Here is a 23,883-nt window from a genome sequence, read left to right as displayed (position 1 = left end):
AATCCATTACTAAAATTCATGCGTATCTGAAAGATGTAACAGGAGAAGCTTTAGCCAAGAGCAGTGTTCACTCCCTGTGGTGCCTGCGTTGAGACCTTGCCTTCTAGGGACTTGGAGACATTCTTTTTTTCTCTCTCCCACGTATAGAGTCTGCACAAACCCTTAATACCAGCAAGAAAGAGGAATGTGCCCCACCTGGCTCCAGTCTCCAGCCTTGAGAATGTCCTCCTTTCAGTTACTAATTGGTCTGTTTGCTGAGGTGTAACATCCACGAAGTAAGCTGTACAGATCTTAAGGTCAAGGCTGGGTGAGATACAGAACAGTTCCAGCGCCGCTGAAGGCTCTCTTATATCCCCTCCCCATCAGTCACCACTGCCTCCGAGTAAATACTTCCCTGACTCTCATTACCATAAAGCAGTTTTGCCTGGTTTTGAACTTCATACAAATGGAATCATATTCTTTTATAATCTGGCCTCTATCACTTATCATTGTGTCTGTGAGTTCACCCATGTTCATTCTTTTGCCCTCAACCTTTTTTTTTTTTTTTTTTTTAAATGACAGGTCCTGCCCTTGTGCTCCACTCTCTGTCCCTTGGCTTGTTTTGTTTCTCTTTACCTCTCCTTCCCCTCCTCCGTATCTCGAATGCTTTTCCAGGTCCCTTCACATGCCACCAATGTCTTCTGAGGGCCTCACAGGTCCAGCACTAGGCTCCAGAGTTTAACCAGAGAGAGGCCCTCTCTGGTTTCCCGCCACCATCATCTCACCAAGCGTCTCCCTGCCTTGCCTCATCTTCAACTGCTCCTCCGTTCCCAAGACTCTACTTGTGCCCTCTGTCCTGCATCTCCAGCTTTGACCTCACTCCCCAGCTCCAGCTCCGTTCCCTCTCCTGGGCATCTCCACCTAAGCATTCCTCCTCAGGCCCCACAAAGTCAACTCCTCGAAGGCAAAACCATATCCATCATCCAACCATCCCAAGCTTGCTCCCTCGGTGACTTTCCTGGCTGAAAGCTCAGCACCACTCCCTTGTCACACACCAGCTTGCCATTTCACCCAAGCCAATTTTCTGTCCCCATAACCCTTTTGCATCTGCTATTTTCTCTCCATGCCAGTAGCCACTGCCCTAGTTCCAGGATGGGTCCCTAATTGCTCACGTGGGTCTGTCCGCCAACCTGTGTCCACTTCCCTGCAGTCTTTTCTCATTCAGTCACAGTCAGATTAATCTTCCCCTGACAGCCTCTGTAGGGGTAGAGTCTCAATGTCTTAGCTGTCACATTTAAGGCCTTTCTAGACCTGGCTCCCACTCAAGGTGGCAGGTGTGTCTTCCACAGCGCCTCACCCCCTGGCTTCCAGCCAAACTGGAACTGTTTAATCATGGCTAAACTGTCAATCATGGCTAACATTCCCTGGGTACAGGCTCAGTGCCACTAACCATTACTACCCTACGAGGTAGGCACTAATAACATCATCCCTAGTTTATAGATGGTGAAGCTAAGGTTCAGAGAGGCTGAGTAGTTTGCCCAAGGCTGCACAGCTGGGGGTGGTGGAAGTCAGGAGCTGATCCAGGGCAGCTGGCTTCACAGCCCATTCTCTCAATACTATGGTTTACTGTCCCGGCCACAGGCAGGGCCTTTGGCCATCACTGGAGCCTCCAGGTGACAAGCTCTTACCTTGCTCCCTTGGCCAGCCCCTCCCCTTCTTCCATCCCATCTCAAGCACATCAAGTACATCTTCACTGACCATCCAGCTGGAACTAGTTCCTTCCCAAAATCTATTTAGACCTTTCTTGTGTTATTTACCATGTTTTAGGTCATGTTACCCAAACAGGAATCCATTTTTCTTCTTAGCTTTTATCATCCTCTGATCAAATGGAAGTTCTCTGGAAGAAAGGACTTTTGTTTTGTTCATCGCTGATTCCCCAGGACCTGGCCCATTGGCTGGTATTCAGTAAGTATTTGTTGAATTAATGAACCAAAGAATGCTGCACTTCCTTGTATATGAGCCTCAGCTCCCTACTGGGCTGAGTCCCTTGAGGACAGGGACCCTGTCTCCACATCTTTTGTATTTCATAAGAGTCACTTATCGGGACTTCCCTGTTAGCACAGTGGTTAAGACTCTGCCTGCTAATGCAGGGGACACGGGTTCAAGCCCTGGTCCGGGAAGATCCCACATACCATGGAGCAACTAACCCCGTGCGCCACAACTACTGAGCCTGTGCCCTAGAGCCCGTGCTCCGCAACAAGAGAAGCCACCGCAGTGAGAAGCCCGCACACTGCAACGAAGACCCAACGCAGCCAAAAATAAATAAAAATAAAATTAAAAAAAAGAAAAAATATCTAAATTGCTCAATTTGAACTCGAGACCCTGCACCTTGAACTTCTATCTCCCTCTCCAGACTCACCTCTCACAATGACCTGCACAAATCCCCCATTCAGATGGATTCCTCATCATTTCCTCCACCGCAGCCTTTTCTCTGGTCTCCTTTATTCACACTGTTCCTTTCAACTGGCATGTCCTCCCGGCTCTCTACTGATTAATATTCTACCCCTGTCTCCAGGCCCAGTTCTGATGCCCATGCACCTGTGTCAGCCCTTCTGCCCTTGTGTTCCTGAAGGGCTCATCCCTCTGTGCCCCACCCCCGGGCTGTACAGTCAGTGCCAGTCAATAATTATTAGGCAGATTTCAACTGAGAGAAAAGGGAGGAATTCTGTTCTGAAGCATTCTGAGAAGCGGAAGCCCACTGAGTTTATTGCAACTAATATATTAAATGGATAATAGAGGTTTGACAACATGGTAATTGCCTATAAAGACCTCTGCAACCAGTGCCTACAACCCTCATTCCAGATGAACATTCTTGAGATGGTTGCAATGTTACAGACAAGCGCTGACAACAAACAACACACACGTCTCCTGATGGTGTTAGAGCTCCCTCGTGGCAGCTGCCTGGAGGCCCTAAAGAGGGTCTTTGCCAGCTCGAGGGCATGATTTCAGTCCACATCTACCCTCCTGCTTGTCTTTATGGCAGAATTTATTCTCTTTTTTCTCAGCCTTTCCCGATTCATGTTTTCTACCCTGAAAACAAAGAAGAACACAGTTATGCCCAGATGCCCATCCAGTGGTTCTCAGAGTGGTGAGAGGAGCTGGTGAGAGGAGCTGGCAGCTGAGCGGGAAGCAGAGCAGCCGAAGCCGCAGGCGCCGGCCCGGGAGCCTCCGCTCCGGGTCTGAGCCGCTCCCGTTCCCGGAGCTTGTCCACCTGCCTGCTGGCAGGTCGTGGGCTTCACCGTGCCTCCCTTCTTCCCTGGGTAGCCCCTTGTCCACACGAATTGGTTTACAGAAGCTCAGGGAATTTTCCAGTACCTGATTTTCTGGAGTACAGCATCTTCTCTGGATGGCTCCTTGGCTGGCTGGCTGGCCTCAGTGATCATGTCTCGAATCTTCTGTAGGCAATCTGCCAGGTTTCGGGACTGATAGCGGCTGCGCTCAGAGGTCAGGATCAGCTCTCCTGCCCTGTTGACCTTATTTCTGTGCTGCGGAGAACAAAGGCAAAACCAGAGTTCTACAGAGTAAAGGCTTAAAAGTGACTGAGGGTTAAAGAGAAAGGAAGGGGCCGTGGTTACCGTGACCGCCATCTTCCGCCGTACAGGCTCTGCGATCCACTCGGCGCTGGCCAGGTGGAACCTGACTTCAGCCTTGGAATTCACTGTAAATAAAGGGAGGGGGCAGGCTCGGTGCCCGGGTGGCTGGTGACCACCGGATTCTGAACCACAGGGAGGTGAGACACGCACCCGGGGCTGTTTCTATCCTGTGTGAACTCGGGGATGCAAACCGGGCTATGGAATGAGCCTGCACATCCAGACAAACATAAACTTCCCGGAACAAAATGCCTAGGGCTTTCTTTCTCTTACAAGGTATTGGATTCTGAAAAGAATGTGGGGAGGGGGGAGGCGGGGAGGTGGAGGAGCAGGGAGGCGGAGCTCCGTAAGAGTGAAGGAAACCTGTTCTTGGAGCTGGCTGCCAACTCACACTGTGACTTCCCTTTGCTTAGACTCCCAAGCCAATCCTAGTCCTAGCAACCCACAACTGAGAGTCTGAGAATCAGACCGCATTCAAAAGAATAAAGAGGGTTATTATATAAACTGGCGGTATTTAAGCTTCTGAAAAAACAATCCCTTTATTGCCACATGAATGTAAACACAGAAGTCCTCAAGTCCATCTCTCAGCAAAGTTTTAAAGTGAAAGAAAACAAGGCACTGTTGTACCTTTGTTAACATTCTGGCCCCCAGGACCACTACTCCGACAATAAGATATTGTCAAGCGATCTGAAAAACAGAACACACACCAACAAAATATTATCACAGGGCAAAACATGCAAACTGCTAATTTACCGTCAACGTCAGTATCCCTATTCCTCTCTCTTTCAATGACGTAACATTCAGATCAGTAAAGTCAGAGATTATTTACAGATGTCAAAACTAAAATCAAGAGTCTCCCAAGGCCACACAGAGAGCAGAGGAGGTAAAATTACAACCCAGGTTGTCTGCTTGTGGTCTAGTACATTCCACTAAATCTGACTGCCCTCGCTTTTTGCTGTTTGTTTGTTTTAATGCAAGGACTCTTGGGCTTCCCTGGTGGCACAGTGGTTAAGAATCCACCTGCCAATGCAAGGGACACGGGTTCGAGCCCTGGTACGGGAAAAAACCATATGCTGCAGAGCAACTAAGCCCGAGCGCCACAACTACTGAGTCTGCGCTCTAGAGCCCGTGAGCCACAACTACTGAGCCTGCGCACCTAGAGCCCGTGCTCCGCAACAGGAGAAGCCACCGCATCACTGAGCACCGCAACAAAGAGTAGCCCGCTCTCTGCAACTAGAGAAAGTCCGCACGCAGCAACAAAAACCCAAAGCAGCCACAAAAAAAAAAAAAAAAGACTTATTAAAAAAAAAAAATAAGGCAAGGACTCTTTCAAAAGCTCAAGCTAAGGGACAAACTGAGTTTAATGTTGTATTCTGAAAATGCGGTGGATGTGGACCCCCCCAGAGGGGAGGTGGGTCTCATTCCTCGTGAGTTGCGCGTGCACCCCCGGGCCTCGGTCGCGGTCAGTGGACGAAAACACCTGCTGGGTGAATGAGCGCTCCATTTGGCGCTGGGAGCCCCGTCTTCCAACACCAGCTCGGCACGGGCTGACTTTGTGACCTCCACAAACTCCCACCGCTTCTCTGGGTCTTGGTTTTGTTGGTCTGTTTTGGATCTGTAAAATGAGGTTTCTTCCTTCTATTTCTGTAATTCATGAAAGGCAGCCTCGTAGTCTCTGAGGGAAGCCGGGAAGGCACAGCAGCGGGAAGGTTTCAGAGGACTGGATGGTGAGCTGCAGGAGATTTGGGGGGCGAGGAAGTGCGGCCCCGTGGCGGCGGAGAGTGGGCCTCAGCGGGCAGCGGTGACCTCTCCAGATGGCTTCTGAGAGGCTTTCCTCCCTTTGAAAAATCAAATGAACTCATTTTTCTGAACAGGTGAGGAATACGTGTGGTTCCGCGGGGGCGGAGGGGTGCGGATCTACCCCGGGGCTGGTGGCCTTGTCTGCATCCGTACAGGCCAGCCAGGCACGGGGAGGCCTGGGACCCTCTCGGAGAACACGGGCAGAGGCAGGTGAGGAGCGGCCCCTCGGCCATTCCCACTGCCTGCCCGTCCCCCCGAAGCTGTCAAGAGACAGCCTCTCTTCTCTCTGGTTCTCGGCCTCCTCCCGCCTCAGGACACAGCTGCCGGCCTCAGGACGCCGGCTCCTCTGCTTTAGACCGTGGTCACCTGGCCTCCTTGTTTCAGGGTCGCCCTGAGCAGGGGCCACCAGGAGCCGGCACCTTTGGCTGCTCTTCTCTCACTGTCTGTGGGCGCCAGAAACTCTCTGAATCTCAGGAGCGTTGCTTGTTCCTTTACAGGCCACGCCTCAGGCTTGATGGGCACAAAATTATGAAGTTATGCAAATGGTTTACAGGGAGAAGTCCCCACTCCTGTTCCCCAGCCACCAAGTTCCCAAGTTTGTCCCTTCCCCTCCCCTCCCCATGGCAGTCCCTGTATCCAGGGTCCTCCACATCCTCTCAGATCTATGTGTACATCCAGAAATGTGTCTTTCAGATATATATATATAAGTAAAACACAAATGGTAGCTCACTATATAGATGCTTCCGTACCTTACTTTTTTCAAATAACAATCAACTCATCTATCGTAAAGATTGTTCCACGTCACAAGACCATCAAGAGCTCTCTGTTCGTGCTGGGCGCCGCACGGCACTCTGGAGTGGCTGCCTCATCACTTCTTTCTTCCTTCCTAGTCTCAACAATGCTGAAAGGACTCTGCGTTTGTAACCCCAGACAGTTTCTTTACTTTCATTGGTTTGGAGAGACCTGGAAGGAACGCGTGAGGGGTAGAGGAAATGACTGATTTTTTATAAACCCAAACTACTCACCTATAGGAATGTCGCTGTTGCCTTGCTCTGCATCATCCTGCAATGCAACATATACGGTGTCAAATAAATATTACCTACTGGGCGACTCCTAACTGGTCCAGGGCAACAAAACAGAAATGATGTAAAGCCACGACATGAATGTAATACAACTATTTTCAGGTCTCCAGCAAAATCGTATCAAGATGACAGAAAAATCTTCCCCAGACTCCAGAGGTACCACCTCAGAAACACTCCTCCAGGAAAATGGAACTGACTTCTCCAGCCTTCCCTGCTGCTGCCCCGACTCCACTTGGCTAGTGTCGGGAACTACCAGCGCCCAGGGGAGGGAAGGTGCCACAGTACATGTGCATCAGGCAGACTCCAAAAGGAACACCCTCTGCCAACCTGGAGCAACAAACCATGGGTCCCCTGTTCCTCCCCAGACCACAGGAGGCTCGCATGTAGGGCTGTCTGCCTTCAACAGTGACTAGCACATCTGCCTTGAGAGTTTGTGTCAAGCTGACCTACTCACCCCAGGACCTCTCACCTTCACGTCTCTCCCGAGTTGTTCTTCCGAAGCCTTAAATCCTCACATCCACAGGCCCGGTGCAAACACTACCCACTCTGAGGCTCTTCTGGCCCCCCAAGCTCAAAGTGTCTTCATCTGTCCCTGCTCTGGCTGCCTTCATCACCCACCACCCCGTTTTTGCGGGGGAGAGGGGGGCCCCGGGCCCCACCCCTACCCCCCCGCTGCACCACATGTGGGATCTTAGTTCCCCCACCAGGGATCGAACCCGCGCGCCCTGCACTGGAAACTCGGAGTCTTAACCACTGGACCGCCAGGGAAGTCCCTTCATCCCTTTTCATCTTAGAATTGTCTGGGGGTGAAATCCTCACCCTACTTCACCTCTGCATCGTAGAAGACCCTGGACTGCGCCCTCCTTGAAGCAACGCTCCTCCCCCTCCTTCCGCGCTGGCCTCTCCAGTTTCCTCTTACCTCCCCGTGACTTTCTCACTCTCCTTTGCTTGCTCTTTGCAACCTTTAAGCACAGAAATGTCCTGAAATTCTTCCTCTTCTCTCTTTCCCTAGAACATTCCATCCATCTCCTTTGAAAATACCACCTTTGGGAATTCCCTGGCGTTACAGTGGTTAGGACTCAGTGTTTTCACTGCTGGGGCCCCTGGTTCGATCCCTGGTGTGGGAACTAAAATCCCACAAGCTGGGTGCCACCAAATTAAAAAAAAAAAAAAAAAAAATCTTTGTTGATGACTCCCAACCTTCTGGCTCAAACTCAAACCTCTTTCTTGAGGGAAAGCCAACTGCTGTTCGAGGTCTCCTCTCTCGAGCCTCAAACCTCCTCACAGAGGACTTCCCTTCCTAACAACCTGAAGTAGCTCCCTGGCTATCACATCCAAGCACTCTGGTCTATTCATTACTTCTCGCTCTCTGGTATGTTTTCCCCATTTGTTTACTGTCTGCTCCTTGCGCTAGAACATAAGCTCCATGAAGTGGGAACTCTGTTTTATCGTGGTGGTATCTGCAGTGCTTGAAACAGTGTCTGACACAGTGGGTGCACGAGAAACTTTCTGTTGAATGAACGAACAGACAAACGAATGCTATTACCATTCTGTCGTCTCCATTAATGGCAACACAATCCTTCCATTACTCAAGGCCCTAGACCTCAATTCCTCTCTTAATCTCACTTCTCAGAGAAAATCCATTAGCAAATCCTGTAGGCTTTCCCTTCAAACTTTATCTAGGACCTGACCAATTCTCCTGACTCCTATTGCTTTCACCCTGCTTATCACCTCTTGCCTATATTATTGCAATCTCCTCACTGGTCTTCCTGTTCTTGCCATTCTGCAATCTCTTCTCTAGAACAGTGATTTTTGCAAAACCAAGTTGGATCATTCCGCTCTTCTGCCTCCATCACATTCAGGGCAAAACTAAAGGCCTGTAAGCCCTATACAAAGGCCTCCCCCCAGCCTTCTCCCCTTCAGCTTCATATCTGACCCCCCTGCCTGCTCAGCCACGCTGGCCTGCCTGCTGTTCCTTGAACCAGCGGAACATGCTACGGCCTTGAGGGGGGTGGCACCTGCTGTTCCCTCCGCAGGGATGCTCCTCTCCCCGCTCTTCTCACGGCTCGCTGCTGCCTTGTTTCTCCCCGGTCTTTACTCAAGCATCACCTTCTCAGAGGCCTCCTCGGACCAGCCTACTTACAATTGTAACCCCACCCCCTACCTTAGCACTCCTTCTCCCTTCCGGACTTTATTTTCTCCTAAGTACTTATCACATACTCTATGTTACTGATTTTATTCATTGCCTGTCTCCCTCCATTAAGCAGATAAGCTCCACTAGCATTAGGATTTTTGTGTTTTGTTCACTACTCTGTCCCCATGCCTAGCATCGTGTATACACCATGCTTTCAACAGAAGTTTGTTAAGTGAGTGAATGAATGAATAAGTGAATGAATGAATAAATGAATGAACGCTCTCTTCCAATTCTGTAGGTGGAAACTCCATAGAATTGGGTGGGTCCAAACTCTCCAGCTCTGGGCCCAGATACAGCGCCTGCGCACAGCGGGCTGTCAATAAAGGTATCCTGAGGCAACGAACCAGAAGCCCTGTTTCCTCAGGCGTGCCGGGGTTACTAGAGGCTAAGGACAACGTCACTTGCTAAAAGGCTCCAAAAGGGAGCTACTTGGCAGCTTCCTGCCTTAATTGTTCTCTGCGGAGGGCACTTTTCCCTTGGGACGAGCATTTGGGCCTGAGGGACGGGGAATGAATGCGGAAAAGCTGGTGGTCTTGTAAGAAGCATAGCCAGCATGCTCTCCCGATGCCGGCACACCTCGAGCCACACGGGGTGCCGCCAACCGCCCAGCAGCCCCAGTCCCCCGGTTGCTCGGGCAACCAGCCTCCTCCCGCGGCGACCGCCATGTTTGAGCGCGTCCGTCTCTTGGATTAGCAGCACGCCCGGCCAATGGGGCCCCGGCTGCCCGACATCACCCAGCAGAGTCCAGGAAACGCCCCTTCCGTCCGGCCCTTCCGGCTCACCGGAACCCTCCAGGCGGTGTCCGAGCCGCGCGATTTGGGGTAGAGCTTGTCCAGGCTGTAGACGCTCTGGAATTCGGTGCCTTCTACCTGTTTGTTCAGAGTCCGGTGGGGGCAGCGCGCGGGCGGCAGGAGCAGCCAGGATTCGGCTCGATTCAGGCCCCAGCGCAGCCACCGTACGGCCGCCATGTTCGGGTCTCGGGGCCGCTTCCGGTGGGCGCTTTCTTCCGCGGTCCGTGGGCTCGCTCTTCCCTCGAGACTTTGGTTCCGCTAGACCTTTAGCGCCTGCCACGGGGAGGAAGCGAGCAGAGCTCCCGGCGTTGCTCTCGCGCGGAGCTTATTAGAGGCTTCTGGTCGGCCGCCTTCAGGAGGCCTGGTTGGTGCTTTGAGGGCATCTGCTGCGATGGGGAAGACGTTGGCCAGACAGCGAGCTCTCAAGGGAGCCTCCTGGTGAAAAGAACCCCCGGATGCCGTGTCCCCCAGAAACACCACTTCTCTCCCTTTCGGTCTGTGCCTTCCTGGACCTGTGTTCCCCCAAATCTCACAGCATCAACGAGGCATGCCCAGGTTCATCTCCATCCCCTTTACTCTTTGCCACTTTTTTTTTTTTTCTTTCACATTGCTCAATCTTATTTTTCTGTCTGTTGCCTGTCTCCCAGCCGGAATGTAATCACCTCCAGGAGGGCACTGGCTCATTGCTGGATCCCCAGTACCCAGAACCTGGCACGTCATGGGTACTCAATAAATATTGATAAAAGGGATTCTTTGGGAAGGTGTTTTTGAAAGTTGAGTTCCGCCAGAGCTGAGTTTTAGTAACTTCAGGCTCATTCACAAGGCAGCCTAAAAGGAAATCCCTGCTGAGCACTTGTGTGAAGGCGCTGTAGGACAAATAACAGGATGGAGGAGAGGCGGGCAGGTAGAGAAAGAAATACTTTAGAAAGTGGACACCCGCCCCAGCCCGCCTGCTTTGTGGAGCTTGATGGCAGTTTCTCCAAGCCAGGACATAAGGGGAGGATGGGGAAGTAGGTCGAGATTCAGACAGCCACAGACAGGCTAATCAGAGCCCTTTTTACAAGATGGTTAAAAAATGAACTTGAAAACTGAGAAGTTCTAACTCTGAGAAAGGTTTAAAATAGAGCAAGCAGTGTTTGGAAACAGGTAAATGTTAGCTAAGTTGCTTTGTCGAGAGGCAGTGTGGTAAACGAAAACAGAGCTCAATAAATGTTAGTGATTATTAGTAATACTAGTGGTTATTTCTTAATGGCGGGTTCTATTTTTAGGAAAAGCACAATTACCTAGAAAAACATGCCCCTGGGAATGCGGCTGTTTGAAATAGGAGATTGTCATCAAGTCAAGGCTTTACCATCTTAGCCTCATTGATAAAGGCAAATTCTTTAGGAGGGAAAAAAATACTTCCCAAGCACTGGCTTTGCAAACCCAGACTAGGAAGGGAATGGCAATTGACATGCGCTTTTGGGGCTCTAGGATTTAAGGAGAGTCTCCTGGGACCCTCCCTGTCTGACTTAATCCCAAGACCTCAGAGGGAACAGAGGCGTCTCCATGGTGACTGGAAAAAGCTGCTCAGGGGAGCAAAGCCAGGGACTTGCCCAGGTTGACGGCTCAGGGATTACGAATAATAAAACCACCATCCCATGGCATCACTGCTCTGAGGCTGGGCTCCAGCTCTGCGCCTGACCCAGAGTGATAGGAAAAGGAAGCTGCAGGTTTCCATGGCCCCAAATAAACACAGCCTGCTCAGGCCATCTGGTGGCCTGGATTCTGGGAGAGGAGGGGGTAGAGGAGAGAGTGGAACAAGCTACCCTGTGGTGGATAGAGGAGCAGCTGGCAAGCTTCTTTCACCTGCTGCTGCCATGAACCATCCAGAATAGAGGCCCGTCTGGGAGAAACCGTCCTGAGAGGTGCCACCTGTTCCCTTAAAAAGGTGGCACTGAAGGCTGAGGCCAGCCTTCTTCCCTTCTCTGGTTCTCCATACGTTGAATGGGTGCTTCAGGAAGGGGACATGCATAGGGGCGAGAAGAGGGGAAGAAAAGATAAAGGATCATCAAGCCATTTCTGGTAGCTGAGGAGCTTGCAGACACCAGGCGTTCTCTATAGCTGTGAGTTGGGGTACCACCCCCATGTAGAGGGGGTCCACAGGATTTTCCTTTCTTCTTTTCTGGAGTGCCCTAGGTCAGACTGTCTCTTAAAACTCAACATTACGTGGAGGTAGGGAACATGCAGTATCACACAGTGGGATTGATCAGGTCTGGCTTCGACTATTTCTATGTGATTTTGAATTACTAACTTAACCTCTAAGCCTCAGGATCCCCATCAGTAAAACAGAGATTTTACCACTGCCTCATGAGGTTGCTGAGGGCAAGGGTGATTTAAAAGGCAAAGGAAGGCTTCCCTGTTGGCGCAGTGGTTAAGAATCCACCTGCCAATGCAGGGGACACGGGTTCGAGCCCTGGTCCCGGCAGATCCCACATGCCGCAGAGCAACAAAGCTGGTGAACCACAAAGCAGGTGTGCGTTGGGAGGAGGGATTTCAAAATCAGTACAGCAAGGAGGGTCCACCCCACGGGGTACCCTGCAAGGCAACGTGACTGGCCTAGCTGGTACTCAACAAATATGGAAACTTCCAAGAGCCTGCTATTTAGAGCTGTTCGGCTGCCAATCACGGGGGTGGTGAAGCTCAGGCTGTGCCCCTCCCCCCCATAGATAGCTGTGTGATGGGAGGCAGGTGTATGAGATGCACAGAGACAGGACCATGGCTCCATTTCTGGTTTTAGATTACTGGTGCGTTTTTTATTAAAGAAGAGAATAAAGCATTTGTAAATATATTTCTCTCATGTATACTTCAAAGGTGACGCTGGTCAGCAGCTACAGAACCGGGGAGCAAACAGGCAGAAGCCCTTCCCCCACCCGTCCCATCCCACCCCACCCCCTCCACCCTAGATGCCGGAGACACACGGATGGCTGGGAGCTGCCCAGCTCCAACGGACGAAAGGTTCCAAGATGTGTGAATGGAAGGACCAGCTGACAGCTCTCATCACAGTGCCGCCCGGAAAGCAGGGTGGCGCCTTCAGGGAGGTTGGGCAGGCTTGTTAAGAAAACCCCTTTACCCCTTAGAAACAAATAAGGCATGAAGGTTCCCCACTGGGCTCCCAGCACAGAGGCCGGGGCTACCGACTTCCACTGCGTTGTATGGCTCCTCTGATTTCTAGGGTCTCAGGAAGAAGGAACTGGGAGCCCTGAAGAACTTCTCAGGGCAAGCTGGGGACCTGGGCATCTCTTAGCTGAAGCTCTTAGCTGAAGCTGGACCTTCTGAAGCCTTAACAAAAGATTAAACCCCTGACCCAGCTGGGTCCTCAAAACCAGGCATTGTATGGGAAGGAGGAGACATGTTCCCCATCTGGTCCCATTTCATTACTGCCCAGTGTGGGGTGAGACTCTTGGGCGGGCCCCAGTAAAGGGGGGCAGGGGAGGATGCTGGGACCATGGGCTGGTGGCACACATCCAGGACATTCTGGGGGTGGCAGGCATGACCTGCAGTGGGGTGGGCCTGGGGGGAGCATGGGAGTGAATGAGACACATCATGGTCCCTGAGATGGGAACAGGCAGAGGCCAAGCTCGGTGAGTCAGAGGAGGCATGCAGAGATAGGGGGCTCCCACTGCCCAGACCCCTGGAAGGCTTGATACCCAGAAGGCATTTCCGGGGCTGGAACCCGGGGAGGCTGGCTCTGAGCTGATTGGCTACAGATCTGCAGTGGGCTGAGGATGTCCAGGGAGAAGCCCGCCCTCACCAGGGCTGGAGTCGGGGCCGCTCAGGCCTGGCTCAGGCTTTCTGCTCTGCATGGCAGGGGCCGTCTCTGACCTCGTCAGGACCCTCGAGGTGGGACAGCTGGTGCTAAGGGAATGACAGCGTGTCACAGCTGGAGAAGCAGTGGGTGGTCCAGGAGACCCCTGGAACCTGCAACATCTGGCTCTGGGGTCCCCCTTCAAGTGTTTCCAGTTGTGGTGAGGGGTCAGGGAGACCCTGCCTTGCAAAAAAAAATCTCTCAAAAAAAACATAAATAAAAAGAGAACTTTGGGAAAAAAAGCCAACTGGCCCAGAATGGCTTTCAGAAGCCTGGCCACAAATCTGAGAGCAAGGCCCAGGGTCAGGGAGTGGGGGCTGGGAGAGCGGGGAGTGGGGACATTTGGCTTGCAGACTTTTGGCTGCGCCTTTGGGCTGGCGCGGGGTGGTGGAGGGTCCTGGGAGGCAAGAGGTGTTGACAGCCTCCCCCGTCAGCAGGGAACGGGTGTCCCCCGCGTGCTCCCTGGGTCAGAGAGCAGCCTCCCTCTGGGGTGTATTGCTGCTAAAGGGCTCCCTCTCTCACCAGAGGCTGCACAGCCCAGGTAAGAGGGACCGCACGGCCTGATCCTGGGGGAGGCAACTGGCCGGGGAACCTTCACTTGCTGCTGTGCGTCTTGACTTTGGTGGCGCTGATGTCGGCCTTGGTCTTCTGGATCCTGGAGAAGATCTCCTTGAAGAGCGCCTTGTACTCGGGCTGGCTCTGCTCCAGCCGCTTGTCCACGGCCTCCACGTGCTGGCTCAGGCTCTTCTCGCCCGCCTTGGCCTCTCCCTGGCCCTCCTCGCTGCCCCGCAGGTCCCTCCACGAGCTGTCCCGGGAGACGGGCCGCGAGGTCTGCACGCCCGCGTGCCGCACCCCCGCCCCGTGCTGCCGGCACTTGCTCAGCAGCTCCTCGTACTTCTCCAGCAGCGCGTGGTACTGTTCATCCACCTCGCGCAGGATGGACATGCCCCGCTTGCGCACGCTGTTGGCGTGCAGCGTGAGGTGGCCCACGTGCCGGCTGGCCGGGTCTTTGGCCACGATGGCGTTGAGCGCCGTGTCGCTGCAGCTCTTGCGCACGGTGTGGCCCGGGGACGCGGCCGGAGAGGAGAGCCCGTCCTGGGTGCCCGAGTCGTCCCCGCTGCCCGGCTGGGGGTCGTCGGCTTCAGGCGCCTGGGTGAGGGGCGCCAGCAGGGCCTCGGCCAGGTGGTCCTCCCGGCCCAGCAGGTAGGTCTTCGCCTGCTTCATCTGCTGCAGCTCCAGCAGCTCGGCCTCCAGCTCCTGCACGCGGAGGCGGCAGCCCTCCATCTCGCACAGCTGCCGCTCCAGCTCCGCGTACTCCCGCAGCACCGCCGCGAACTCGCGCTCCGCCCGCTCTCTGCGCTGCCGCTCCTGGCTCACCTGGGAGCGCAGCACGCCCACCAAGGTCTGCAGCCGCTCGTTCTCCTGCTCCAGGGGCCGCGGGCCCAGCTCCAGGGAGGAACTGTGCAGGCGGAAGGCATCCTCGCACCTGGGAGGGAGCAGGGCCAGGTGGGCAGAGGGCGGTGGGCACGGCCAAGGCCCCGGGAGCCCAGCCGCATCTCTCTCCCCCACGGGGTTGGATAGTCTGCCCCCGTAGAGTCGCTCTCGGCCTTTCTCCCCCTGCTCTCTGCCCTGGGAGGTTCCCCTTAGCGTCCGCCAGGCTTCCTGGCTCTCTCTTGGGTTCAGCCAATGGGAGGCACGGGCAGGAGGGCCAGGGGGATGGGGGCAGAGGGAGGTCATGGGGAACGTCTCCCCCTGGGCTCCTTCCCTGGTCACTGCAGGCCAGACAGCGCTCTCCCTGCCTTCTAGGTTCCAGTAACCTCCCTTCTCCTGGTCCCTTCAGGCCTCAGGATGGTTAACAGCTCCTTGCTATTGCAACCCCAGGGGGCTGCAGTGTCCCCCTGGTTTCCCCACACCTTGCCCACACCTCTTTATTAAGCACTCCGCAGTTACTCTGGGCGGAGGCTATCTGTCTCCTACCAGGACCTTTATTGAAACACCCACTAAATACACCGTGTGTACAGTATTCTTACATTAGGAAGTCATCCTATTCAAAAGACTTAATGAGAACTGAAAGGTATAGTTGTTAACCCCTCCTGGGTGAGAATTCTGGCTTACTAAACAAACAGGTGACCTTGGATAAGACACATGATCTCGGAGTCGCAATTTCCTCCTCTGAGTAGCGGGGACGAGAAACCACACCTTGCGATATTGCCGTGAGAATCAAATCACTTAGCAGAGTGGTGGGCACACGGCCAGTGCTCACAAGCGCCAGCTGCTGTCGTCAGCAACGGGAGCAGCCTCTCCGACAGCCTGGACAACGCGGCAGCTCTCGTTCCCACCTGCTGCCTGGCGCCTACCCGCCCTTCCCTGCCATGGTTGGCAGCCCCGGGCATTCGGAGACACGGTCCAGGGTCCGGGCTGCTGCCCTCGAGGGGCACCCTCACCTACCGGGGGCTGGCGCACAGCTCCTTGAGGCAGGGGAAGGTGTGGATGGTGCGCCGGCGCTCCCGCTTCTCCCGCCGCACTCGCAGGTGCTCCAGGTCCCGCAGCTGCTCCACCTGGGCCTGCAGCTCCTCAACCTGGGTCTGCAGGCGCTCGATGGTCTCCGTCAGCCTGGGGATGGGGTGGGGGACACACGCATGGGAGGGACTTTAAGGGGACGGGGCCAGCCCTCCTCACTGCAGCCCTAGGGGGACTTGGGGGTTGGGGACAAACAGGTGACCTTGAGCCATGCTGCCTGGTGCTGAGGTCAGACAGGGAACTCCTTGTATGCCCAAGGACCCACTCTTTTCCCCCACCTCCCAGGCCGAGCTGACAATTTCTCCTCCGTGTCTCCTCAGTTCCTTGTACACCCATCTAATCACTCATCACCCTGCACTGCAATAAAATATTTACGTGTCTGCCTTCCCTCCCAGAGGGCAGGACAGTGGCTTTGCATCCCCATCACTGTATTCCCCAGTGCCTAAAACAGAGCCTGGTGTGTAGCTGGTGCTTCAAGAAGGTTTGTGTCCTGAATGTTAAGCCAGCCCAAATGGACAAGGGCAAACTCACTACCATCCCAGGTTCCCAGACCTGGGCTTCTAAAGGAAGGAGTCTGAGTCACACCCACTGGTCAATACGCACCCCATGTACACCCAGCCCTGGGCCCCTCCTTGGCCATCCCCAGCCCCCGGCTCCCAGCCCTCCACCCGGCCCTCACCCATGGATCTTCTGCTGGGCAGCCTTACTCTCCAGCACCAGCTTCTGGTTGGTCAGCTCCAGGTCTCGGGCCGCCAGGTCCAGCTGTTCGTACACTTTGGCGTGCTGCTCATTCACGTGCCGCAGCGTGTCCAGCTGTTTGGTCAGGTACTGGGGGTGGGGGTGGGTGAGTAACCTTTCAGAACTGTGTTGGGGAAAATGTCTCCGCCTGGGCCCTCCTCCCACTTCTAGGAACAGGTTTGCTTTGGGGTATTCGTCTGCAGCAGAGGGAGGGGTCAAGATGGTGGTGCAACAGGGCAGCCTGGGACAGTTGTGCAGGTTGTGAACTGCACAAGGCTGTTGGGCCAAGGCTGGGTCTGCTAAGAGGGCACCTTTTCCTAAGCTACACAAAGGTACACACGGGCCAAGGGGTCCTTGACGGGTGGCGGAGCCTGTGCAGGGCCCGTGTGGCCCCTCACCTCAATCTCCTGCACTTGCTCCTCGTTGGTGGAATACATCTGCTGCAGAGACTCCTCCAGCTCCTTGTTCCTCTCCAGCAGCGTCTTCCCCAGCTCCGCAGCTAAGTGCAAGTCTTGGGGGGGAGGGGGCAGAGGGTGGGAGGAATATGAGCAGCTGAGAATGAAGTTGGAGGACCCCCCGCTATTCCTGTTCTGAGCATTCATTCTGGGCTGGGCCTCTGGGGACCCTGAGAGAACCAGGACCCAGGGGCCGCCCCTGGGGAGACTCCAGGCCTGGAAGGGGATGTAAGTCACAAGCTAAGCCTGTGCATTGGCTGTCACTTCTGCCTGGAATGTCCTCTCCCCAGACACTCCCAGGGTTCACCCCTCTCTGCCTTTAACGTCACCTTCTCCAGGAGGCCTTCCTCAGACATTGACCTCACTGACCTCAAAATTGCACCCTCCCCCATCCCCCACTCCCTCCCTGCTTCATTTTTCTCCTGACCTCATATCACCACCTAATTTACCAAACAATTTGTACACTTATCTTGTTCATCTCCCTTGACTAAATCGTAAGCTTACAGGGCAGGGATTTTGCCTGTTTCAGTCACTGATGTTCCTAGGACCTAGAACAATACCTGGCACAGAGCAGGTGAATAAGAAATCTTTTTTGAAAGAAAGAGTGAGTGGAATGTGATAAGAGCATCAGCAGACATAGGGGCAAAGTGCCCTGGGATGATAGGTAAGGGAGAGTTCACGCAGGGGACAGAGGGAATCTCAGGCAATAAGCAGCCTTGGAGCTGGGTTTGGAAGGGCGGCTGGAGCTCACTGAGAGGGGGAGGGGCAGAAGGGCTTGCTGGGTGTTAGAACTGGACAAGGCTTCAAGGTTCTTTGGCCCAGGACTTCCCGGGTGGCACAGTGGTTAATCCGCCTGCCAATGCAGGGGACACGTGTTCGATCCCTTGTCTGGGAAGATCCCACATGCCCCGGAGCAACTAAGCCCACGCGCCACAACTACTGAGACCACGTGCCACAACTACTGAAGCCTGTGCACCTAGAGCCTGTGTTCAGCAGCAAGAGAAGCCACCGCAATGAGAAGCCTGCGCACCGCAACAAAGAGCAGCCCCGGCTCGCAGCTGGAGAAAGCTTGTGCGCAGGAACGAAGACCCAACGCAGCCAATAAATAAATTAATTAATTAATTTTTAAAAAAAAAGAGAAAACAGGAAAGTAAAAAATGGTGCAATAAAAATAAATATTAAAAAAAAAAAAAAAAAAGCTCTGGCCCAACCTCCTTGTTCTATGGATGACAGGTTGGAGAGGAAAGAAGAATAACCTACCCAAGGTTTCATTACCTGGGTTATAGCCACATTGGAAGCAGAATTCACATCTCCTCACCCCAGGTGGGTACCATTTGGTCCTAGTGACACACGCCCCTCTCCAAAACCTTCTCCTTTCCCTGGGCAGCAAAACCAACCTCTTCCCCCAGTAGCCCCGATTCTTGTACCCCGTGGGACCGGAACCTCCTCTCCCCAATCCCAGCCAAAGGTAAATGAACACCTATCAGAGAGGTCGGGAGAGAATCTGGCCTGTCTTTAGGGGGCTGTATGGTGGGAAGGGGGAGGGGTTAGAAGGGAATGGTAGGTGCTGGAATCCCTAAAAATTCTCTCAGTGGGTCTGAAGCTGGGCGAGGGTACCTAGACATTTGGGGTGGATATTTCCCCATATATAGGCCTAACTCCTTTTAGAAGCAAAGGGTAATATATAAAATAGATAACTAATAAGGACCTACTGTATAGCACAGGGAACTCTACGCAATACTCTGTAATGACCTATACGGGAAAAGAATCTAAAAAAGAGTAGATATACGTACATGTATAACTGAGTCACTTTGTTGTAGAGCAGAAACTAACACAACATTGTAAATCAACTATACGCCAATAAAAATTTAGAAAAGAAACAAAAGTTAATATGTTTGTAAATATAGTATTATTTGTATTTAAATATATAAATATATGTCTAAGGGAAGCCTAGGATCAGACTGTGGTCTCAAAGAGGAGGTCAGATCAATTTATGTTGTGTGCTTGGTGGAAATTCAGCAAGACCACCCCTAGTTCGTGACGAGGGAGGCACGCCAGCTTCCTGCTCTCTGTAATAGGATGGCGGACATTTGGCTCATCCACAAACGCTATCAAGTAATTCACGTTTACATGAAAAAGAACAGAGGGTCACACTCATTAACTTTTTTTTTCCCCTTGGGAACTGTCAGGTCGTCTGTGACGAGGCCACTGCTAGGGATGCCGCCTCCTGCACTGGCGTGGGAGGACAGGCTCTGTGGGTGGCCTGCACGAAGCCCCTGAAACTTAACCTTGAGTCCAAGGTCAGAGGCAGAGTGAGGAAAGGCCAAGAACAACTGCACTTTATGTTCTTCCTTCCAGGTGAGCATCTGAGCTGTGTGTGTATTCCTACTGCCAGTGGGGTGGGCTGGGGCAGCTGCAAGTCATACTGTAAACCGGGGATATTGAAGGCAGCGAATGTGACCCGGGCCACTTAGCGATTCCGAGATGCGGAGGAAGGGAACACAGTAGAAGTGGCTTGGGGAGAATCTCAGAGACTGTCTCAGGGAAACGGGATCACAATGCAAGCTAAGCTGGTCCGAGCTGCCAGGAGGGATCATGAGAGAAGTCTAGAAGCTGCAGGGCAGGGCACTGAGTGGAGCCAAGTGCTGGGGAAAGGACACCAGCTAAATGAGGGCTGGGCACGGCTTCGGGGAGGGTGCAGCTCCCCCTGGGCCAGAGGGGGAGGGAGTCCTAGGAGTGGGAGAACGGGGGAGCTGGCTAAGCCAGAAGTAGAATCTGGAATCTGCATAAACAGCCTGTCACAGCCACATTAATGGTTACACTGGACCAGGCCAAGGAAGGTACTGAGTCTGAACTGGCATCTCCCCTGCGTGGACCCCAGCATTTTCTGGGGTCTCCTGCAGTAGGCTGCAGCAGTTTTGCCCTCTGAATGCCAGCAGAGGTGTTGCCCAGGGGCAATGCCCCAGAGCCCTAGAGAGAATGGCTGGGAGCCAAGGGGATGTCTTTGAAAAGAAATCCTGAAATCCTACTGCCCCTCCTGGTTAGGGTCACGGTGGGACCCCCTAGACTCCAGAGAAGAGAGGTAGGAAAAGGACAGAGGACAGACATAGGGAAGAAAAGACAAAGATAAAGGGGGCAGAAGGAGGCCAGCTACCACCTGGCAGGGCTACAGGGGTCCTGTTCACAACCTCTGGGGCACCAGTGTCAGGAACCCTGGGTCCGCAGAATTGGGGTCCGGTCACCTCCCTCCCCTCGCCATGTCAGAGCTCTCCCCTGAGGCTGAGACTCAAGGTCAGGAGCCCAGGACCTCAATTCTGTGACTCAGCAGCCATCTCTCAGCCTGGAAAGAGGTACCCACAGGGCCGGCCACACCTCGTCCAAGGTGGGGGAGGGAGGCAGGCAGAGAGAGAGTGCCAGCGCTTAATAATTAATGGTTTTTTCTATTTTTACAGGTGCTCGTGGCAGTGGGCAGAGGGAACACAGTGAGAAAGGAGGGCCCTGTTTGTCCCAGATGCCTGCCTCCACTGGGGCGGAACAGCATCAAAGTCAAACAGGAGCTTGATGGCCAAGCATCTGAAAGTAAAGTTGGGGCCCGTCCTCAGCGGAGTTGGGGCTAGCTGAGAAAAACCATGTCCTGGGACACTCAGAGGCAACTTGGGGGCAGCTGGGCGGGAGAGAATTTGGGGAGCGGGTGTGCGGAAGGGGGGGAAGGAACAGGCACGCGATCCCCCACGTGTCTGGCCTTTGGCCCGCGCTCACCCCACCATCCAGCCCTCCGTGCCGGTCCCTGTGGGGTGCTGCAGCATCTGTGCCTGGGACTTCCTCCGACCCCCACCCCAGCACTCCAGATAATTCCTACTTTGCAGTCATGCGTGGTCTTTTCGCATGGCTCTGTGCCTCGGTACAAGCACCCCCTCCACTTAAGACTGCCGGCCTGCCTTCCTCTGCCGGGGCGGAGCGGGAGGGCCCTCTTCACCCTCCAGCTCCGAGGGGTGTATAAACCTTTATGCGTCTTACAGCAGAAGGCCCTCACGTCTGTTCTCACTGTCCTCAGGGGCTCACTGCTGCAGAACCCCTGTCGCTCCGTCACAGGTGCTAGTCTGATCCCATTTCTGCCTCCTCTGCCGGACTGTGGAGACTGCGAGGGTGGAGATCACGTCCCAGGCTCAGCACAGCACCTGGCCCACGGCAAGCAGACGTTTGGCTTCTGGTGGAAAGCTCCAGTTTCTTCTGAGACTGTCTCATTTCTGGTTTCCCTCCTCGTTCCCGGGCTCTGGCTGCTACTCAGGCTATGAGGCAAGGCTGACTGCTGCAGACCAGTAAGGCCAGAAAAGCAGGGGCCTGTGGGGCCCATTCCCGACCCCGGACCCAGAGCATGGCTGCCCGGCCCAGCTGGAATCTCGACATCTCTCTCCCTCTCCGGATGCAGCACATCTCCCACCCCTACTCCCTAGCTCCTTCCTCCCACATCTGGGCCGGGCACAGTGCCAGAGACTTCTTTAGGGGTGCGGGAATGAAATGAGACAGCAACAACATCAGCATCTGCCTCCAAGGAGGCCATCTTCCAGGCACTCAGCTTCCAATCTTTCCTTCTAGGCCCGCCTCTTCCATGAAGCCCTCTCACTGCATCCTATCATCCCCACTCAGTTACAAGCCCAACTCCACCTACTCAGGTGCACCCAGGAGGCCAGGGCTGGGACTACTCCCAGCTCCCAGGATAGTGTCCGACACTTAAGTGGAGCCTGATACGTGTTTGTGTAATGTGAGGTTTTGGGGGTAGTTGCCCAGGATGGGGAAGGGGGGTGTTGCAGCCAGGACTGGGCATTTCACTCCAGGCAGGGAGGCTGAGGGTAGCCTCCAGGACACAGAGGCGCGGTCCAGCCCAGCACCCCCCCGTCCTACATTGGTCCCCCAGAGGCTCTGACTAACCCACGGTCCTGAACACAAGGGCAGCGCCTCATCTACCAGCAAATGTGGCCACGTGGGGATGTGGGTCAGGGCCGGAAAACAAAGGCTCCAGGATCTGGCTAGATGCCTCACATGAGGGCAAAGGCAGGCGTCTGGGCCCCATGGATGGAGACCCAGAGCAGAGGGTGTCTGCGCACACTGAACCAGACTGTGTCCACACCCACCAGGCTTGCTGGGTGACTGTGGTCACTTCTAGAACATGTTTCCTAGCCCCTCCAATTCTGACCATCCAAGAATGACGCACTTTTCTTGGGAGGAGAGGTTGGATTTGATCTCACTCCAGCAGGCCCTGGCCCTGACCCTCTTAGGCCTCCTCCTCCTTCCTGTCCTAACAGACCCGCCCCCTACTTGGAGTGACGTCACCTCGGCCACCTCATCAACCCCCTTCCAGTCGCCCTCTCTGCCCTCAGATGGGAGAGAGGGGAAAGTGACTCCCTGTTTACTCAGGCTCTAATCTGGGGCATTGCTCGGAACTCCCAAATCTGATCCCCTCCAAACCTTGAGACATTTGGGAGAAGGCCAGCAGGGGAAGGACCAGGGGACTTCTCCCTCTGGAAGGCAGATTGGACTCCTAGTAGCCTCCGCTTCTCCATCGGCAAGGTGCCGGCACCCCCATCACCTCCCTGGGTAGAGGGGAACGGAGTTGGGGAAACTTTCTAGGAGCTCAGGAATCCTGGCAGGGAAGTGTGCTGGATTTGGAATGGGGATAACTTCCTCCCCCCTCGGCCCCCCAAAACCCCTCTCAGCAAAACATAACCAAGGAGCCACCTCCTGACCTCCAAAGACTTCCAGCCAGTACTCTCAGACTCCCCCAACAATGCCCGGGGCGCCGGGGCAGTTCCTGCCTCTAAGATGGGGTGGGCGAACTGGGTGAAGTATGCCCCTGTTGTTCGGGGAAAGAGGAAGACCGCTCCCCCCAGTTTTGCAGGTCTCCACGGGTCTGGTTCGGGTCTTCCCGGGCAGCGCCCTCTCCCTCCACGTCCCCATTCTCCAGACGCATCTCCTCTCTCAGTCCGGCACGCCGGGTGCAGCCCAGCCCTCCCCGGGGTGATACCGCCCAACAATGGAGAAGCGGACAGAGGTCGCGGCGCGCACCCCTCTTTGCCGCCCCCTTTGCTCACCCTGCTCCAGGTCCTGCTGGTCGTACCAGGGCTCCTCTTCCTCTGCGGTGAAGTCCTCCATCCTGGCGGCCCTCCGCATGGCCCCGCAGGCGGCGGGCTGCAATTGGGCGCTGCGGCGGCGCGGCTCAGGGCCGGGGCGCGGGGCCCGGGACAATGCGGCGGAGGCGGGCCGAGCCTCCCGCGTCGCGGACTCGGGCTGCAGTGCCCCCGCCCGCGCCGCGCCCCCTCGCCATCGGCCGCCGGCCTGGCGCCCGCACGGGGCTGGCTCGCTGCCGCGGTCTGGCCCGGCTGGGGTCCTGCGGAGCCCGGGGCACCGGGCGGTAGCTGCACAAAAGGTGGAGGGGCGGGGACGGCGGGCGCGACGGCGTCAAGGAGGGCCCAGGCCCGGCCGGCAGGTCTGGGGCTCTAGGAGCGAGCGGGTGGCGCGGCGGGCGCCCCCTGCCCGACTCCTACCCGCGCTACCCCCGGCCCGCCCGGCGACACCCGGAGCCGCCGCTGCATCTTGGCGGGGTCCGCCCCGCTCTTCCCGAGCCGCCCGCTCCGCGGGGTGGGGCCAGCCGCCGACGGCCAATCAGGAGACGTATGCAAAACTGGAGGCGGGGCCGAGGGCGGTATCTCCGCAGCGTCGAGGTTCCGCTGTTGCTGAATCAACCCCACCTTCCCTTCACAGCCGACTCCAGTTTACATCTCAATGCCTAAAATCATTTTATCTTGTTTACCTACTGTTGTCTCTCTCTC

At 54.9% G+C, this 23,883-nt stretch overlaps 2 protein-coding genes across 5 annotated transcripts; both read right to left on the bottom strand.

Annotated features, from left to right (window-relative positions):
* Nucleotides 1-2,733: 2,733 nt before the first annotated feature.
* On the bottom strand, nucleotides 2,734-9,723 carry MRPL58 (mitochondrial ribosomal protein L58). 3 transcript variants are annotated; one of them, XM_036837974.1, is made up of 6 exons: nucleotides 9,575-9,723; nucleotides 6,455-6,491; nucleotides 4,257-4,316; nucleotides 3,615-3,697; nucleotides 3,355-3,524; nucleotides 2,734-3,069 (listed from the first exon to the last, which is right to left on the bottom strand). In XM_036837974.1, the coding sequence occupies exons 1-6, from the start codon at nucleotides 9,671-9,673 to the stop codon at nucleotides 2,985-2,987; spliced, it is 534 nt and encodes a 177-aa protein (XP_036693869.1). In that variant the 5' UTR covers nucleotides 9,674-9,723; the 3' UTR covers nucleotides 2,734-2,984. The 3 variants fall into 3 exon arrangements, with proteins under 3 accessions (XP_036693869.1, XP_036693867.1, XP_036693868.1); XM_036837972.1 differs by having other exon boundaries at nucleotides 9,488-9,722; XM_036837973.1 differs by lacking the exon at nucleotides 4,257-4,316 and having other exon boundaries at nucleotides 9,488-9,723.
* Nucleotides 9,724-12,429: 2,706 nt separating this feature from the next.
* On the bottom strand, nucleotides 12,430-23,662 carry CDR2L (cerebellar degeneration related protein 2 like). Of its 2 annotated transcripts, none has more exons than XM_036837140.1 (5): nucleotides 23,146-23,662; nucleotides 17,000-17,112; nucleotides 16,543-16,691; nucleotides 15,792-15,956; nucleotides 12,430-14,829 (listed from the first exon to the last, which is right to left on the bottom strand). In XM_036837140.1, the coding sequence occupies exons 1-5, from the start codon at nucleotides 23,222-23,224 to the stop codon at nucleotides 13,938-13,940; spliced, it is 1,398 nt and encodes a 465-aa protein (XP_036693035.1). In that variant the 5' UTR covers nucleotides 23,225-23,662; the 3' UTR covers nucleotides 12,430-13,937. The 2 variants fall into 2 exon arrangements, with proteins under 2 accessions (XP_036693035.1, XP_036693036.1); XM_036837141.1 differs by lacking the exon at nucleotides 23,146-23,662 and adding an exon at nucleotides 22,523-22,647.
* Nucleotides 23,663-23,883: the final 221 nt, after the last annotated feature.

Source organism: Balaenoptera musculus, chromosome 20 (genome assembly GCF_009873245.2).
Source record: "Balaenoptera musculus isolate JJ_BM4_2016_0621 chromosome 20, mBalMus1.pri.v3, whole genome shotgun sequence".
In the NCBI taxonomy this organism is placed as follows: domain Eukaryota; kingdom Metazoa; phylum Chordata; class Mammalia; order Artiodactyla; family Balaenopteridae; genus Balaenoptera; species Balaenoptera musculus.
Note: the sequence above shows the minus strand (reverse complement) of the source record. Positions and strands in the feature narration are given on the sequence as shown.

Coding starts and splice junctions, on each gene's coding strand:
- MRPL58 (XM_036837972.1), bottom strand. CDS start 9,673: ATGGCGGCCGTACGGTGGCTGCGCTGGGGCCTGAATCGAGCCGAATCC. Junction 6,492..9,487: donor ACACCGCCTGGAGGGTTCCG/GTGAGCCGGAAG, acceptor GTTGCATTGCAG/GATGATGCAGAGCAAGGCAA. Junction 3,525..3,614: donor GGCGGAAGATGGCGGTCACG/GTAACCACGGCC, acceptor TGTTCTCCGCAG/CACAGAAATAAGGTCAACAG.
- CDR2L (XM_036837140.1), bottom strand. CDS start 23,224: ATGCGGAGGGCCGCCAGGATGGAGGACTTCACCGCAGAGGAAGAGGAG. Junction 16,692..16,999: donor AGCAAGTGCAGGAGATTGAG/GTGAGGGGCCAC, acceptor CCCCACCCCCAG/TACCTGACCAAACAGCTGGA. Junction 14,830..15,791: donor GAGCTGTGCGCCAGCCCCCG/GTAGGTGAGGGT, acceptor GCTCCCTCCCAG/GTGCGAGGATGCCTTCCGCC.